Source organism: Acinonyx jubatus, chromosome D4, assembly GCF_027475565.1.
Source record: "Acinonyx jubatus isolate Ajub_Pintada_27869175 chromosome D4, VMU_Ajub_asm_v1.0, whole genome shotgun sequence".
In the NCBI taxonomy this organism is placed as follows: Eukaryota; Metazoa; Chordata; class Mammalia; order Carnivora; family Felidae; genus Acinonyx; species Acinonyx jubatus.
In genome coordinates, this window is record NC_069391.1 from 84,950,500 (window position 1) to 84,970,011 (window position 19,512).

At 44.9% G+C, this 19,512-nt stretch overlaps 1 protein-coding gene across 11 annotated transcripts in view; it reads right to left on the bottom strand.

The window, feature by feature from the left end:
• Window positions 1–127: 127 nt before the first annotated feature.
• Window positions 128–19,512, bottom strand: part of RFX3 (regulatory factor X3) — a 287,861-nt gene continuing 268,476 nt past the window's right edge. For all 11 annotated transcript variants that reach the window (XM_027041121.2, XM_027041122.2, XM_027041125.2 and 8 more), the window contains 2 exons: window positions 9,286–9,328; window positions 128–6,154 (listed from right to left, as the gene is read on the bottom strand). In XM_027041121.2, the coding sequence (XP_026896922.1) occupies window positions 5,916–6,154; window positions 9,286–9,328 (282 nt within the window). In that variant the 3' untranslated portion in view covers window positions 128–5,915. The remainder of the gene's footprint in view (window positions 6,155–9,285; window positions 9,329–19,512) is intronic.

Genomic DNA, 19,512 nt, shown 5'->3' on the forward strand with positions numbered 1-19,512 from the left:
GCAATCGTTCGTTCAAAACTATTAATTCGTTGAAGGAAAAATTTACTCAGTTATCAACAGTCAGTGGGAGTTTTTGTTTTTTTCCTTCCTCCCCCGGAATCAAAATCCTTCTGACAGTGATTTGTCGTTCTCATTATTGAGCCTACGCAACAATTCTTACCAAAGATTTCATTACTCAGGGCTTCCAATCCCAACATCGTAATTTATTTAAAAAACAAAGGAAAGAAGGGAGGGGGTGAAAAGAATCAAACACCAGAACCAAGTAAGAGACAAAACACAGTTCTGAAAATAAGACGGATTACCGATTACTCCAAACAAAGGAAAAAAAGAAATCCTAGGCAGTCACTTTGTAAGTGGCTTTTACTATTTAAGTAAAATTGGTAAACCAAACTCAGGTGTACTGGCACATAAAATCACTAGCAGCAATGATCAGAGCATGCAAACTGAGAAGCATTTACAGTAAATCATCATGAAGAATCCAAAAGAAGAGAGTTAAATTAAAACCCTTTGAGTATTGCATGTTAACACATGAGTAATTTGCATGGTTTGACTTCCTACGCCGTCTAAAAAAAGCAATGTTCACGGCAGACTTGCACTAAGCTACGGATGTCCCTTCCCCAGACATCGGAACAGGTCACACTCTGCCGTGCGCCCGGCCGGGGCCGCCGCGCACATCTGCAGACGACACCGCTCTCAGGCTCCGTCGCGCAGGGGACAAGGGGGGACCGAGTGCACGCAGAGCGGCCCGTGAACGAAGTCGGCAACTCTCGAGGCAGACTGGCATTTACAGATCTCGGAAGCAGTCGCCACGGCCCCTCCCGACAGAGGAGCTGAAAATCAAGTGCTTTGCTCTCCATTCTATCTATGTCCACTGTTTTTGACAAAGTGTTAAAGGTTTTGGAGCACAGATAAAGATAGGCCCTGTGTGAAAGTCCCAAACGCTGTTTTATGAGAGCTCTAACTCCAAACAGCTTACCTGCCCCCGAAGAGTTCAGCTTTGCTTCACCCACTCGAACTCATTTCTTCCTAAGGCTTCGCTTAACAATTGTACTTCCTAAAGCGAAATTAACGCGATCTTTTTGTTTTGTTTGGGGAAAGAAAAAAACAAAAAAGAAAAGAAACGTAACCCTTTCTTTATCATACCTTTTAAAGGCAATCTAGGTACTTTTCGATGTGCAGAGATCAGTTAGGACATAGGTCTACAGGCCCATGTATTTGTTCTCCTTTTCTAGAGTCATGATGTGATGCTAGAAAAGTTGATTTTTTTCTGTAAACAGTACACTTACTTAGATGGCAGTGAATATTTGGGAATAAATATATCAAGCCCTCTTGAAGAAGAAAATTAAGAGTTGTATATAAAATGCAAGTGTTCAGCATGGAAACACTTTCTCTTCCTCCCCCTCCCCCCCCTTTAAAAAAACAGCATAATTAGACATTTGGATATAGAGTCTATTTTACCGGTCTAACTCTAAATAAATGATCTGAAAGGCTTTTGTCCCCCATTGTATATCTTACAATGCTCAAAGGGTTAATACAAGGCATTACATCAAAGGGGTTTTCTAATACTAGAACTAAGCACTGAATTAATGCTTCTATTCCAGTTTTTTTTTTTAAATCACCAAACTTGCAGAAATGCTAGGATTCCATTCGTTGATTTGTTCTAACCATATACATGGAGGTTGATCTGATCGAGTGACAAGCCCAATTTTCATAGCACTGCATGTCAACCCCTCTCCCCCATGTTCTGCTGTGATTCATAGAGATCGTCAGTTCGGATTTCGATTTTTTTGCGAGTGGTTTTCTCACCAAGAATTTGGGGGAGAGAAGGTTATAAAGAAGGTCAATTTGCTGTATATAACTACTGCCTCAAATCGTACAGGAAGGCGATTTGCCAAAGTTGTTTACTTTCTACTTGTGTCCACCCAGGGAGGGCCAACATCACCGTGACACTCATTTTTTCCCCCTTTTACACTAATGTCTCAAGCACAGCATCGTTTTAGACATCTCAAATATATCATCTGAAGAATTTTTTCCAATTTGAAAATGCATCACGTTTAGCACTTCGAGAGAGTGCATTCATGTAAAAAGGTTCATGATTACAGTAATGAAACCGTAGTCATTCCCGGATGACTCTGACAGCGTTATTCCACGAGAAACGTGTTCATTTTTACTCACCCACTACAAATCAAAGGCAGTCAACGTTGCACGCGACTAATTTTAGGTATGCAGTGTTAAAACCATTTTCTCAAATTTGCTTTTGTTTTTTTAAAGTACACCATCTAAAGAGAGGTGCGTGAACCGTCCTATACAGTACAAGAAAAAGCACAAAAAGGAAAGCAGATTTCTGAAAAGGCAGTAAGACTTAAAGTAGTCAGTCCAAACATGGTCTGGATGAGAATCCTGAAAAAGTGACCAGCCATTTGATATCCAAAGAAAAATTTTAAAGTTGGGCCCTGTGTTCCGAGGAGGTGGTCCCCCCATTTCACCCCATTGTTCACTGGCTTCATGAAACGTAAATCTTCCAGGTATGGTTCTCAAAGTATGTATGTGAAGGTCAAACCATACCCACGAGACGCAATCCTCTTATACGGAAGTATCTTTTCTAAAACTTAAAAACAGCCAACATGCCTTCCTTACGTTTTCGTCGCTGCAAGTGTAGCACTTGGTCTGTGTAGATAGTTTCCATGACTAGTGGTTTGATTACAACGTCAAGAAATGTCAAGAAGTCCTTAAAGTGTAGACTTGTCACTTGTCAATACATCTACTCTGAGAGTCTTAGTGTCACGGTTACGTAGAAAAGTCACAGTTTCAATGAATGAGAGAAAAGAAAATGAAATGTCAAATCAAAGCAATACTTGGGATCGTTCGACTCTCCTCAGACGTACAAAGGGTGAGGTCTGAGTTTTCTAATATACCTCACAAGGCCAAGTCAAGATTGGCTGAGATGTCTGTGTCTGACTAGGGCTGTGTCCTATCTTACTGTGGACGACAGATCGCCAGAAGTAGCAAAGAATGAAGACGTGCTTTTGTCTGTTGGTCAAAACTATCTGCCCTTGTCACAGATGAATGCTCCCGTGTTCACAAAGGAGCCCAGAACGTGTTTAGCGAGTCAGGCTGAAAAGTGAGAATGGTTCATGCAAACCACGAACACCTAGAAGAAATGTTGAATCCTGGAGGCTCCCCAATCCCTACCTTTCATCCATCGAACTTTGCCCATTATGATCAGATCCCTCTAATGATACAAACATACCCAACGTTAAACAGTGATAATAGGTACATTTAAAATCGTCCAAGAAACAAGACGAAAGCAGCAAAAACGTTTGGTCCGATACAGATGGAACACAGTTCTGGGGCTGGTGGGCGGGGGAGAGGAAAGCGAAGAAGCATCTCAGAAAGGAGAGTTGAAATGAGGGGGGGTTCTTTTTCGTCTTGTGGTTCGAACTAATTCCACCTGTAAACGTTCCCCAATGCACGAGGAGCTAGACGTGCGGGGTTTTCGTGGTGAAGGTGTTCTGTGTGTTTGCCTTTTTTGTGCGTGTGATGGTACCAACCCATCACCTCTTTTGGGGAGAAGAATGAGGGGGAGGGCCACTCAAGTGATACTTGGGTGAGGTGATGGTCGAATGCTCGTGAAGACTTTCCAAAGAGATGCGTGAGTTGAGTCATACAAAATTACATCTGAAACGTTTCAAGCTGACTTCAGAAACTCTGTTGATCTTTGTTACGTGAATAGTGTGAGGCAATCGGGCCACCGGAGGGAAAACACACCGCGTGGTACCCGATACGCCATTTGGTATTTTTCACTTTAGAGACTGGCTCATCCCCCTCTTTCCAAGCCCTCTCGCCCACCCCAGGAAAACCGGAAAGACAAACATCTTGAGTTTGAGACAGGCCTCATTAACAATCTGTAAATCATGTGTGCTTTCCCTTTCTTTTTTTTGGGGGGGGGAGGGGGCTTTATGTGTTTATGTATTTTTGCTGATCAGCTTTCTAAAAACGATTAAAATGAATGGCTGTGCCTGTTTTTGTTTTTTGTGTGTGTGGCGGTTGTTAATAACTCGAGTGTTTAAAAGAACCTTGGCTTTCACGTAAATTAACATAAGGTTGGATGGGGGGTGGGTCCCGTCTAGGACCTCACCTGACTTTGCAGCTGACTCCCGCCCGCGGGCACGTGTGTATGCCGTGGACACACAGACACCAAGAGGCAGACACAAACATTTAGACTGACAAGATGCACTTCGATAAGTCCCTGCTTATTTCGTCAACTTTCTTACATGAGAACTAGATACAAACGGTCTGAAACACATGTGATGGTACGCGACAACTTGGTAATTAAAAACCAGTCCGCTGTTCCACGCCCTTAAGCAATCTGATGGGTAATCGAGTCATAGTCAGCTCTACGAACAAAAAGTACGTCCGCGGTCACTCCAAGAGGGGAATTGAGTTTTCGTCTTTTTGCTTTGCTTTGCTCGCCCTACATTTCCTTTGAAGAGCGCGTAACCTGTCCTCACTTCGGGAATCGGAAAGGGACAGGCACACCTTGTCAAATGGATTGCGGAGGAATTCACATGAACAAAATAAGCCTTACTAAAACCTTAACTTCAGTTCTGTTTTAAGGCACCATGTAATAGCCGAGGTACGATGATCCCTGATGTACATTCTTCAATGGCACTGGTCCATCCAGCCACCTATCCAAATCCTACAGAAATGGGGATAAAGCAACAGTGTGGTGAGCCAGCTATACTGCCCTCAGGTTGTGTTTACAATTTAAAATCCACACCCTTTAGAAACCAGGAAATAGATTTGAAGGAAATAACGATATGCAGGTTGCTACATTCCTTGCGTTCTATAAATTTTCTTTTATAATAGCAGCAGAGGGAACTACTATTAGGAAAAAGACCTGGAATAAAAGAAAGTCATCCAAATGGAATGGTTTCCTGTATGTCCAGTTCAGCATAAGTAGCATGTACACTTAAAAACAAAACGAAACAAAACGAAACACAAAAAAAGTCAAGTCATTTTTTTTTTTCAGCTTCAGTATCTAACTATAACAGCCCCGCTCAACAGCAGAATGCGTCTGTGCAGTGGTCCCAAATACAGAATCAGTAGTCTTTAAACAGAGGAATCGGTATGCAAATAACGGTTAAAATGCAATGTTTAACGGAAGCTTGCGTTAATAGGGTTTAATAATTATGTACACAAATTATGTACATATTAGCATAATCTCTTGCAGGTCTGTCATTTACTCTGAACAGATAAATGCACTAGCTCCAGGATTTTTCCTCCGGAGAAAAACAGATGACCTTCCCAACCCTCTAGCGCCATGATAAAAATGCTCTGTATTCTCTCTCCGTACCAAAGAGTTACCGAAATCGTGTCTTGTGGTTCCGTCCAATGAAAAGCACCTTTCAAAAGCAAATTCAATGCATCTGCTGCCAAATGGGCATGCCTCCAGTGTAAATCAAAGGAATTCATTTCTTTTGATATTTCACAGAAGTGCATCTAATTAAAAACTCACACGTGAAATCATACACCAAGACTAACAATCAACAATCAAATATTTTAAGCTACAAAAAAATGTAAATCACTTTTTAATTATAAGAAAACGAACACATTGGCATTAAGTGTGGTAAAAATCCTTCTTGACACCTGAAACTAAAGGAAAAAAAAGAACAACTTATTATTAAGAGGCAAATGATTTTTTTTTACGTTAAAACAACAACAACAACAACAACAACAAAAAAAAAACACCTGGCAAAATACATACATCCATTCCATTTCACAACTCCAAAAAGGTAATGTTCAGCACAGATAGAATTTGACAACAGTCGACCTTCAGGCTTATTAAAATTTCACCTTAAGCCCAATATATCAACAGGGGTAACGTTAGCTGGAAAAATACGCTTTAATATTCTTTAGACCGCAGTGTAGGTGTTTCCTGTGGCGCTGCACTGTCTGATAGTCTGACTACTTGTGACGATGTGCTCGCTGTGAATTGGATTCAGGAGACTGGGCTGCACGCCGCTCTCGAGAACGGGCTGCATACAACCCACTTGAAACGCCTGGTTCAGCTCGGTTTTCTCCCTTTTGGCTTGGGGCTCCGAAGAGTCGTCCAGTTCTTCGTCCATTTCACTTTCCACTTCGCTGCCTTCATCTGCACAAACAACACCAAGACCGTTACCGGAAGACAAACCCGGAAACAGCAATCAACACGGGCTTTGGAAATTCCTCCACGGCATGTGAAGAGAGCAACTGGTGGGCGATTCTCGGGGGACGGGGCCCGTGGGTTTGCGGCCAGCGGATTTCATTTGTATCCACACTCTCTTAGGGCATCCACTGTTCTTTCACACACAGCAGAAGTAACTTACTTTTGGCTGGTTTGTGGTTAGTACCTTTAAGTACCAACTTAAGTACTCTGAAAGAACTTTAGAGTTCTTTCAGGAAGACCTCCAGGATTTCCTGAAGTCTTTGTGCTAAGTAGTTGGCCTCATCTGAGCGACCCTAAAGTAGTCACTTCGGTACACTGTGCTGGCTTTGGGGGAATCTATCCAGCTGAGAAATGCTTAACTGAAGAAAGGTCGGAAGGCACAACACTCTCAGTCTCCTCTGAAATCTACACTAGGGGTAAATTTCATCTGGGTGCATGTGAATGTAGGTGAGACCTCTGCTGATTTGCAAAAGAATATAATGACTGGGGCGCCCGGGGGGCTCAGTCGGTTCAATGTCCAACTCTTGATTTTGGCCAAGGTCATGATCACAGTTGTGAGATCGAGCCCCTTGTCAGGCATGGAGCCCACTTGGGATTCTCTATTCTCTCTCTCTCTCTCCCTCTGCCCTTCCCTGGCTCGTGCACATGCGCTCTTTCTCTCTCTCCAAAAAATTAAAATGAATATATATATATATATATATATATATATATATATATATATATATATATAAAAGACGGAGATGAGATTTACTGACTAGACAGAACGTAACGCATCGCTAAGAGGTGAACACAGAAGTGCTCTTAGATGAGACCTGGGTTGTCTTGGTTCGTCTACTTTATCCCACTCTCTTTGTGCCTCTGGGAAACGGATTCGATAATAACAGAATTTGTCAGAGCAAGCACCTTCAAAGGGCTAGTGGGCTGCAGGGAAAGGGATGCGTTTGGTAGGCAGTTGCTTCCCGAAGAGGGTATCATTGATCACATTTGTACGACACATTTGCGTTTTGGTTTTGTATTTGCTTATATATAAACAAACAAACAAAATATCTCAAAGGATACGCACACTCAGTTCTTACTGGTCTTTCAGGGTTGTGACCACGAAGATTCGCTTTTTATAGTTCCTACGTCTCCGTGTTATTTGAAAGTTTTATATAGAGCTAGAATTACTTTTATTATCACGGAAAAAAAAAATTGTGGAAAAAGGCCACAAAAACGCTTGGAGATTTCACATTCAAAACCCAGGCCCCGACTCATGCCAGTGTGGCCAGATCCCAGGAAGCACGGGGTCCGGGGGTGGATGGGACCACCGGGGCCACCCCGAGGAGAGGATAAATCACACTGCTTCCCGACTCCCTCTCCACCAACTTTTCTCTGCCTGAGAAGTAGTATCGAGATAATAAAAGAGGCAGCGTTGAAAGGGAAGAAGTCACTTCGAGCTGGTAGGGGAGAAAAGAGGGTGGAGTAGCCCTTTCATCGGCCACGTGGTGCATGGAACCGACGATGCGATAATGGCCTGAACCCCCCTAAGTCTCCGAGGCCACTTCTCTCTAGGCCCACGTGTGGGCGACGGGGTTCCCAGGGAAACGCTACAAGGCGGTCCACGAAAAGCAAGCCCTGTCTCCAATTGTGAGGGCAAGTGGAGGCAATTCCGTAGCCATTCTCTACTCTTGTACATACTCAAAGGCATGTCCTAGAAACACCCTCAAGGTTACAGGAGTTTGGTGCACAGAAACTAACGTTAGGGACTACTGAAGTTCAGCGAGGACTTCGTCTCAGCTCAGCACTTGACAGAGAAGGCTGGCGGCCATTTAGTGGCCAAGGAGGAACACCGTCCACGCTTCTGCACCGGCGACAAAAACGCTCGCGCGTGGGTCACCAGACCTGGCTCGGGGCATCCTCAGGGTTCCCTCAGGTGGGACACGGGTTTCAACTCCCGCCTGGGTGGAGGCGGCCCAGACCCACAAAGACCCTGGTGCAGAACGCTCCAGAGAAGAGTGCTGTCCTTCGCGTATGGATTCCCCGAGCCCCGCCTCTCGCCTCAGTTTCCCCACCAGCTCTGGCTCTGTCCTGGAAGGGCTATTGCTCAGTATCCCCCTGCCTGTGCATTTTGTCCTTGACTCCAGAACTCAGTTCCTGGAAACCTCAGGATACCTTCACTTTTCGTTTTTGTTTTATTGAAGAAAGGACTGTATTTTCTACTGTGCTTATCTAGTAAACATTTTACAGTTTTGTTTTTTTTTTAACTGAGCTAGTATATTTTTGAGAGAGGGCAAGCGCGTGCACAAGCAGGGGAGGGGTAGGGAGAAGGAGAGGCAGAATCCCAAGCAGGCTCCGCGCCATCAGCACAGAGCCGGATGCGGGGCTCGAACCCACCCACCGTGAGATCACGACCTGAGCCGAGATCGAGAGTCAGCCGCTTAACCAACTGAGCCCCCCAGGCGCCCCTGAGCTGGTATTTTTATTAGGATGGCTTTTGCTTGCATGGGCTCTATCTATCCCGACCTCATTTTCCCTGAGCCCTATTCCTTTTTTCTGTGCGGTCCGGAAGGTCCCAAGTTTCTTCAGGAATACATAGCTGAGTTGCAATGTTGTCTCTGTTGAGTAGCAAAGGTGGTTTTAAAATCTAAAGACTACGCATCTGAACCCTCTCCTCTGCCCCACTACTGATCTCGCTTTTTACCGTGAACATCACTGCTGTCTCTGACTTGTTTTTTCCAGTGAAAAGAATGAACTGGTGAGAAGGGGCGGGCTGAGAAATCTTTTCTCCTGCTGAGTGGGCCTGGAATAAAATTTTATCACTTTTCTCCAGGACTCTGGCAACGGTCAGAAATAATTTCTCGCTACCTGTGCTGAACGGCAGGCCAAAGTCAAGACGAGTTTGTGACTGCATTTACATTCAATTCTGGCACTTAATAGCCCCGACATAAAGAAGGTATAGAAATGGAGAAAGACCGCAGATTCCAAAACACATGGCCGTCATACTCATCTAGGGTTGTGTGTCGTTTCCACACACACCACAGTATTCTCTGAAAATTTCCCAGTCAGAAAAAGTCCTTGACATTATTTTCACTTCTTACCTTTATCCAGATTTCCAGGAGATACAGCATTTAAATCACCAAACTGCAAAACAATAGTCATGTGGGCAACAGTTATTAACAGGTAGAATAAAATAACCTTCTATCACTCCGAGGCAAAAACGCCACGGTAGGACTTTTTAAAACCGTAAACCAGTGACCATTTTGATCTCTAACTACACGGGTCACCTAATTTTCCAATCAAACTTGTCGACTCTGAACAGTTTTCAACTGTGTCACAATTTAGCTGTCTGCCTTGGCCTCTTTGCAAAGGATGACAATTTCTCTCTGCCTTCTGTGCTTCGTTTTACTTTTCATTATTATTTCAACTGAGCAGTGAAGAAATAGGGGCCTGGCTGGCCTGCAGACGACGGATGTGGTGGGATAAATTTGGAAATTTGGTGACGGAGGGCAGATCAGCTCCACCCCCATGGGCAGTCCAAAAGTTCCCCGGGGAGGCAACGTGACAGAAACTTGGTCCAGCTGCTTGGCTGAACTCTTTCTTTAAAGCTTTCATTAACAGAAATAAAAAGCATAGTGGGAACCCCAAAGTGTAAAGTGTTCATTTTTTAAAAAAATCTCAGAGACTTCTCTTGTAACTTGATGTTTGATAGCAGGGTCCCATCTTTAGAAAGAAAGGATGTGTCTGTTACCAATGCAACAAGAAAGACCTTAAAACAAAATGGCACCATTAATAACCTTCGGCTTAGATTTTATTTTCTGTCCTGGTTCGAAAGCTTAACTAAAGTAATAAAACTGACCTTATTTTGCAAACATACACACATATTTTTCCCCCTTAACCTACACGTGTATTATTCTTCATAGTAGCTATCGTGGGAGCGTTTACACTTATTCCGAGGTCCAAGGCTCTGGAATTCCCTTCACGATCGAGTTCAAGAGTTAGTTTATGCATCGTTCAAGAAAGCCCATCTTGTGATTTTACATCCAATTGTGACTGCAGATAACGCTCCAAATTGTAGTGATTGCCAGAGGTCCTGGGATGATTTCTGATTACTCACTAAAAAGCAAATTCACCTCTGTCACAATTCAGGATATTCAAAATAATATGTCGTGTTACTGTTATTCCTTAGCAGTTCAGAGATAGTTTAAAAAGAGGCATTCCACAGCATGTGGAGCTATGGCAGCATTATTGGCACAAACGTGTAGTCTTCCTAGGTGACTGCTTTGAAGGGGACAAGGGCCTCCTGGATCCATAACTCCAAGAATCTGTCTTTGGGAAAAGCATCCCATTACTTTATGGCTACATCCCGTTGGGCAACAGATATAGAATGATCAACACCGAACTGTGGTTTAGGAGTTGTTCCTGATCACGTGGTAGTCTAAATAAAAATCACAGTTTAGATTATGTAAAATGTCTTGAATTAAAGAATCTAAGCAACAAAAACAAAATCAATGGGCCTCTTCATCTATTTTTGGTGTTATTTAAATATTTTAGAACTAAAAACAGAATGCCCAAAGCTGAAGGATCCTTTATAAGTTATTTCTAACTGATGCAACACAGTAAGGTTTATACATCTTTTAAATGAATGCTTACTGACACTTAAGATCCAATTCTGGAAATATGTTGCAGAGAGGAATCTTAAACATACCTCTATAACCTCTAAAATGTGAATATTCCTCGGGGCACATGCAACAATAGCCAAATTGTGGAAAGAGCCCAAATGTCCATCAACTGATAAGTGGATAAAGAAGATGTGGTTTATATACACAATGGAATACTACCTGGCAACGAGAAAGAATGAAATCTGGCCATTTGTAGCAACATGGATGGAACTGGAGGGTATTATGCTAAGTGAAATAAACCAGGCAGAAAAAGACAGATATCATATGTTTCCACTCATATGTGGAACTTGAGAAACTTAACAGAAGACCATGGGGGAACGGAAGGGGGGAAAACAGTTTCAAACAGAGAAGGCGGCAAACCGTAAGAAACTCTTAAAATTTTTTTTTATGTTTATTTATTTTTGAGAGAGAGACAGAGCACAAGTGGGGGAGGGACAGAGAGAGAGAGGGAGACACAGGATGTGAAGCAGGCTCCAGGCTCCGAAGCTGTCAGTCCAGAGCCTGATGTGGGGCTCGAACCCACAAACCACGAGATCGTGACCCGGGCTTAAGTCGGACACCCAACCGACTGAGCCATCCAGGCACCCCAAGGAACTCTTAAATACAGAGGATAAACTGAGGGCAGGAGAAGAGGGGAAAATGAGTGATGGGCACTGAGGAGGGCACTTGGTAGGGTGAGCCCTGGGTGTTGTATGTACGCGATGAATCATGGGAATCTACTCCCGAAGCCCAGAGCGCACAGCGATATCTGTATGTTAGCTAACTTGACAATAAACTATATTTAAAAATAAATAAGTAAACGAATGAAATGTGAATATTCCATTTGTTTTCAAAAAAATCTCAAAAGGCTGCCTGACACTAAATTATTATTGCCATTAGTAATTAATAGTCTCACACAAAGTGGCTGACACCAAACTCTGGCCGCATCTGGAATTTTTCTTCCAAGGAAACTGCTTTTAAGTTGCTGTTTAGCTGGAAGCACAGCAACTTCCTTCATGTAAAGGTTTCCCTCTGAAAGTTTCTGCTTAACCCGAGTAAATGCATCCGGTTATTCAGGATGCTAAAAATCACCACGGCAACCAGTATTTCCACGACTGCTGTGGTCCTTCGTAAATAAACACGTGCCAACTAAATACTCTGGGCTTGTGCCCCTGCAGGGTGCTGAACACGGTACAAGTAATCTCAGGGACACCGTTGGCGCCTCTCGTGTCTCTGGGATCAGTAACAAAGTCGCACGTGATGGCAAACGGAGAGAGTGGGTTCAAAATAAAAATCTTGTGAGGAGAGGTAGGATTTTGGTACCCAATACAGAAGAAGGGGAAGCTTTTTAACATGCATTTCCCATGTGAGGAAAGAATTCACATGCGATTAAGGAAAAAACCACGAGACAGGCAGCGATTTCCGGAATCGGGGCATTCACGCGTTAGTCAACGAACATTTACTGGAAGCTTCCTGCGTGCTAAGCACTGTGCCAGCCAGTTCCAGTCTATCCCCTCTTTCTGGAGGTGAGGGTCAGAAGTTGTTTATATCAGGAAGGGCAGGTGGTTTAGTCAACGAAAGGAAGCAGCCTAGGACAGCTGAGATGGTTTTAGAAGCATGGGCATCTCAGAAAGGGAAGTCAGCGGTGGGGGGTTGGGGGTGGGCCGCAGGGTCAGGGCGGCTGGACGGCAGAACATGAACGATGATGGCAGAGAAGACTGGGAGTCGGCATAAGGAAGACAGCGTCACAGATGGGGGACAGATGACAGGCGCCGAGACTAGACCGGCACAAACCAGAAACAAAAGAGAAGGAAGACTCGGAAGGATCTGGATGAACAAAATGGAGGTTCGCCAGAAAAGCACGGAGGTTACCGTCAAGGTTTAGCTCCAGCAATTGGGAAAATGACGGAGCTTGCCAAGTTCCCTTGCTGCGCAGGGCACTGGAGGGGCCACTGCCTGGCAAGGTGACATCTCAGAGCTTATAAAGTACTTTCACGGCTCCGTGTATGATAGGCTTTCTTTCAAATATCATGACCTCCATATCACTTCCTCAAGATGGTTTCCTCAGAGAGGCTTTTCCTGACAGGTCTATCTGAGCGTCTCCTTCCCTGTCGGGTTGAATCGCTTCCTCCCAAGCATCTACAACACCCAACACTTACATTTCTTCCTCTTCTAACATCTGACTTCCCAACCCGAGTGCCGGGGCCGTGAGGGCAGGGGCCTTGTTGTTTGTCCTCTGTGTAAATGGGTCCCAGGATCTACCTCGGCACCTGATAGATATCAAAGGTGGACTACATACCAAACGAATGAATTTGCTTCTTCAGTGCAGCCTCAGAGAAGACCGACGAATTTGGCACGGTAGAGAGCTTAGGTTGAATCTTACTGCTATTAAAAACAAGGAACTGGGGCGCCTGGGTGGCTCAGTCGGTTAGGCGGCCGACTTCGGCTCAGGTCATGATCTCGCGGTCCGTGAGTTCGAGCCTCGCGTCGGGCTCTGTGCTGGCAGCTCAGAGCCTGGAGCCTGTTTCAGATTCTGTGTCTCCCTCTCTCTCTGACCCTCCCCCGTTCATGCTCTGTCTCTCTCTGTCTCAAAAATAAATAAACGTTAAAAAAATTTTATTTAAAAACAAGGAACTGATTTTGTAGAACGTTTGTAGGAAACGTGGTGGTGGGGGATAGGAGACCACATGTTCTGACCCTCACTTTAGGAATCTGAGACATAGCGGGAGAGGGTAAAGGGGGAGGAGGGGGAGAAAAAGGGGGAGAGAGAGAGAGAAAAAAAGAGAGTGTGCACGATCCATACATGGAGGAAGGAAAATAAATTAAGGGGTTTAAAATGAGCTCTGGGGTTAGAAAGCATCTGGCCTTTGATGTACACAGGAAAAAAATCCTGCCAGCAGAGTGACAAATAGGGAAGGAGAAACCGAATAGAACAACAGGACGGATATCTGGTGTTTCAGGAAGAAAAGCCTCCTATCCCAGAAACCACCTCCTCCGGGTCCTGACAAGGGTCCTAATGACGCACGCCCTCCTGGACAAGAGCCGACTGACCACTGTGGTGGGAGGGCGAGACCACAACTTCATGAGGAGGCTGGTAATGGCTGGGAAGCATAAGTGGGCGACACACAGGCAGGACCCTTGAGGGAGGGCCCGGGTGCGACCCTGACTTGCGGCCCATCGGCTGAAGAGTGGTTCATCACGGGACCAGCGGGTCTGCCGCCTGTCCTGGGGCACGGGCACCATGACCGGAACCGGCCACAGCTCGGGAGACGCAGCCCACACGGGCCCCGAAGAGCCCACTACCCGTTAGATCCGGCAGCTGGCGACTTTCCAGAGGGAGGGGGGTAAGGCGTGTGTGCTAACACTTGGAAACTGAAGCAAGGCGGTGGAGGTCAGGGTGCAGACGGCCAACAGGCAGGAGCCCAGGCGGGGCCACAAAGCAGAGACTGGGGACAGGAGTCAGGGACAGAAGGAAAGCTTTGAGATGAGGACTTCACCCGTGGGAACACGTTCCCTGCTGGAAGAGTTTCCCCCCATCCTGGGGAGAGAGGATTAGGGAGTCATCATAACCACATCCTCTTGGGCAGGCAGGTAAGCATCCCCTCTAGAAACCTCGTCTTCCTAGAAAATCCGTCGGTATGTCCAGACTTACAGGTAGACAGACACAATCACACACAAACATGTTCTATTCACTCATTGAGATATCAGCCGTCCATGTCTAAAACCGCCCTGTTAACTAAGCTACTACGCTCAAAAGAGCCTAACTGATTTTCTGGTGGCATCGGATTATGAAAATATAGGATCTAGAACAACGGTTGGCAAACGTTTTTTCTCAGTGGAAGGTCAGACAGGAAGTACCTCAGGCTTTGTGGCTCTGTCGCAACTACTCAACTCTGCCACTCTAGGGCAAACACAGCCACAGACAATAGGTACGTGAAAGGGTGAGACTGTGTTCCAGTAAAACGCTAGTTACCGAAATGGACGATGGGCTGAGCTCTGGCTGGAAGAAGAGCCCGTAAACCTCTTAAGGTCCCCAGTTTACAAACAGTGAAGGGAATGGAAGGTTTTATCTTTAAGGAAGGTGTGAAGACGTTGGTCACAGGAAGGATATGGAACCAGAAAGAGCTAGCACGGCTCAGGCACATGGGCATCAACAGGTCCCAAGGAAAGAAACTGAGGTCGACTTTTAAGGATGGAAGTCCGTCAAAGGACTAATTTTCCTCTTTTTTCTCTGGAGGCTTGCACGGAGAGACAGAGATGGACCAAGGTTGGTGTTTAATTGTGGGAATTAGTGGGGGAAAAGGGAATATGTCTGGGACATGAGAAAATATTACAGGGAAGGTTGCAAGGAAAGAGATGTGGGCAAAGGTGACACGTGTTAGTAGTTCAGATGGGGTGGGGGGAGTCTCCCTAATGGGAAGCTTGTCCCAATTTGGACAGTAGGTGAAGGTGTGAGGAGATAGTCTGACAACGTCACGTTCTCCACTGGTGAAAGCCAATGGAGACTAGTTTCTGGTGAGGACGATTTCCAGGGTGGAGTCATCAACGGAGAAATGACGTACATATGTTGAGGAGAGGAGGAAGTAAGAATAAATGATATACTGAAGGAAGAGCCTAGAACCCCTAAGTCATGACTGATTTTACTCAGAATATAGCTTTTCTACGGTAGTAATTTCCTATGGCTGCTGTCACAAAATGCCACAAACTCAGTGGCTAAAACAACACAGGTTTATTATTTTCTAACGCGGGAGGTCAGAATGCCAAAATGGGTCTCCCTGAGCTGAAATCAAGCTGTTGGCTGCATTGTATTTATTTCTGCAGATTCTAAGGGAGACGTGTTTTAGGGTTTTTTTCCCCCTTTTCCGGCTTCCTGAGGCTGCTTACAACCCGTGGCATGTGGTATGCCCCCGTTCCATTCTGAGAGCCAGCCACAGTTTATTTCTTTGGGGGGGGGGGGTAGGGGAGGGGCAGAGAGAGGAGGAGAGAGAATCCCAAGCAGGCTCTGTGCTGTCAGCATGGAGACCGACAGGGCTCGAACTCACGAACGGTGAGATCATGACCTGAGCCGAAATCACAAGTCGGACACTTAACCGACTGAACCACCCAGGCACCCCCGCCTGCCTTCCACTTTTAAGGGCCCTTTGTGATCACACTGGGCCCACCCAGATAATCCATGATAATCTCATTTTAATGTCAATTAATTAGTAACCTTAATTGCGTCTGTAACCTAACACATTCACAGGTCCCAGGGATCGGGATGCAGACATCTTTGGGCGCCCATGATATTGCCTGCCATTCATATCTAAGATATTTTGTAAAACCTGTCACATCTGCCTGAATAGAAACCATTTAACTTTACTCCCCCCCCCCCCCCCATTATTAGGGGAAACACAGCCTCCGGGTTAAGCCGTTCAGAACACACTGATATTTTTCCTCAGTTCTGTCTTCTGTGGTCTTCACTGGGGGTGAGGTGGGATAGTACGCGGCCACGAGTTCGTCTTCTAGGACAGATTTGTCACTGGTGGGGGGGGGGGCACACGTGCTTCAGTTTTCATTGACAGACTTTGAATTTTATATACAGCTTCCTATCCGTCTGAAACTTTTTACGGCACGCTGCCTGAAATCATACGTGCATGCAAAAAGTTTACCAGGACCCCAGAGAGCCCCCATGTATCGGCAAAACCTGATGGTTCTGCAGGGATCTACGCCGTATAGACCGGCAGCCAGATGCCAACATGCTGGCAGATGCTTAGCTGCTGAAGGAAGTGACCACAGGGAGCATATGCAGCAGAATCCGCAGTGAACTTTACCACGTGACCCTAGGCATGCCTGCTGACCTGGGGGCCAAGGTCATTAGCAGCTGATACGCCAAAGAGTTGAAAGTTTTCACTAGAAAAGACAGCTCATATGAGGGCCTCAGCTACTCACAGGGTCAGTCGCTACATAGATTCACAAAATCTATTCAGATAAAGTGATGCTTCGATCTCATCCTGCTCCCCAGTTCTGCCACAGCGGTAACCTTTGATACACGCGTGTAGGGAAGAAATTACGTACGCGTGTGTGTAACTGTACATTTTTCCAGTTTCTGCCAATGAACTGCTTGCTCTAGGAAAGAAGATCTTTAAGCTGTCATAGGCACTAAGAATAGAGAACTGTAAAATTCTCTGAAGTGGTTTCTATCTCCTAGTTGGAATACGATGTCTCTTTGGAACTTACTTTTACCCTTTAACTTGAATAAGTTACACAGAGATAGTAACTGTATATATAACACTTTCTCCCCATTTCACAAGACCTTTCATTCATTCCTACTAGTTCAAATTTGATACAACTCTAGCTATGATTGTCTAATTATGATTATACGTCTTCCCTAATATTGCCATTTTTTTCCTAAATGACTTATTTCTACATTCTATTTGGTTGGCTCGGTTTTCCAGAGCATTGAGTTACTTTGCCTCTGATTACCACTTTGGCTCCAACCCAAAGAATGCTGTCAGAGTCTTCATAATTCTTTTTGTGAAACAGACAGGGTCTACTGGCTTCAAACTCAACTTTCCAATACTAGTGACAAAGTCTCAGAATTCCATGCAACCGTAAGGCTATAAAGATGGTGACTTCAAATAAAATGGCTGTAGCTGAGTGGGACCACAAGATGTGTTGCCTGAGAAGGGAAGTGTCCTTAGACCTTGACTTGAGAGTCTGACACTATGAGCTCCATCAAGGGCTGCAGTTGAAGATGGCTTATGTGCTGACCAAGGCTTTAATGATTCAAGCAAATACCATGAGAAGGGTGTCCTAAACATGGATGGGGTGTGTGTGTGTGTGTGTGTGTTTTATGTTTAGTAGAATGGGGATGATCACATCATGAGAAATTGCTGATGAACTCAGATGAATATCAGCATGTAAATCCTGGCCCAACCAGTTGACTCTCTCCTCTCTCTCTTCTCTCTCTTCTCTCTCTCTCTCTCTCTCTCTGGTCTTCTGAGAAGTCAACAAAGGAATTGAGAGCTTTAAAGCTTTCCTTCCCTATAGAAGCAACAAGATAGTTCACAGGCAGGTTTGGAACTTCCTGACCCAACTCTAATCTTTCAACATTCCACACTTAACTCGAACTTCGTGAAGTTCTGAACTGCACAAGTTGAGTTTTTACAACTTCATCACGTTGTTAACTTTACAGCTCCAATGGAGCTGGGCAATCTCGTATTTCAATTCTGCTGCCTGAAGTTCATAGAACTTATCACAAAAGGATTAGTTAGTGGCAACTCTTCTGGACATTATGGGTGGTGGCGAGAGAGGTCTTGGAATTTTAATCTTATGATTAAGATTTTGGGATTTTGGGATTTTTGGGGGATTTGGGAGCATTATTATTTTCTTGAAATGTCTTCCAAATGAGAACCAAATCAATCAAAGTATTTTACATTTAGCATCGGTACAGGGTTTCACAATGGAGGAAAATAGTCACTGATTTTACAGTGATTTCCAATTTTATAAAATGTGCAAGGAATGCTTATGCTACATTTGGTAAAATCCCATGTTCCTTTGGTGACTTTTCTTTCTGTGAGTGTCTTTTCCAATGTATTTCCAAATGGTGTTGTCAATGGCCGAGATTTCTGCCAGTTTGCTTCAAACCGAAGCCAAAGGGGCCCTACAATTGCTGTTGGTCCTGCTCCTTCGGACTAGCCAGGTATACTGGCAACATGTGCTGTGGGTCGCCCTGTACGCAGGTAGCATATTTTCATCCCGGGTCTAACCGTTCAGTCATTTTTTGTTCCCCTCCACCCCCTGGGAACCCAGTGACACATGTACCTTTACCCTGTTTCCAAATCTCTAAGAAGCATTCGTGAAGTAAGAATAGAAGCCTTAGTTCCTCTTGAAGAAACAACAGGAACTATTTTCAACAACAGGAACACTGAACGATAAGGATCGTTAGGCCAAACCAAGAAGGGCCTCTGTCCTGAGACCCATGTTATAAAGAGCCTCGCCTTGGCTTTCCTGTGGCTGTGGCCCTCTCTGCAGTGTAGGGAAATCATTGGGCCAAGTAGAGGTGTTCTCTTGGTGGCTATCTGTCCCTCCCACCCCTCAGACCATACTTGTGTTATCTAAGACCTTGGAACTCCTATGTAAAGGCCTTGAGTTCCCTTCGTGCAGATTTCTTCTCCAAGTGCACTCTTCAGAAGAAAAAAGGGAGAGCCAACGAGGGGCAGAGGTTTGCCAAGGCTGGACACAACCTGAACGTTGGCGTGAGTTGTTCAGAGGTATTCACAGCATGGGATCGGGAGTGATGCCTAAGAGAAGTGGTCTGGGGCTGGATGCTGGGTCAGGGGCTGGCTAGGTCTATGTCATTATCTTCTCGCACAGATCCACGGGGAGCCTGAGAATCTTACATTTAAACATAGCCTTCCAAGTTGTTATCAAGGCATATTTATCAACCCAGCTGGACGGAATAGATTTTACTTAGAGTTCGACTCATAACTTTTGAAATGTTAAGACATAGGGTACCTTAGGCTCCGCAAATGTTAGGGGCTGAGCTGAGAAGCATATGCTTTATGGAAATAAAACCATGGGTTCCAAAGAAAGAACCTAACTTAAGACAGGCTTCATGTGAGGCTACCTTCATCGTCTAAGAGGAAACCTTGGCATCAGTTTATTACCTGAGGGGAGATATTTCTT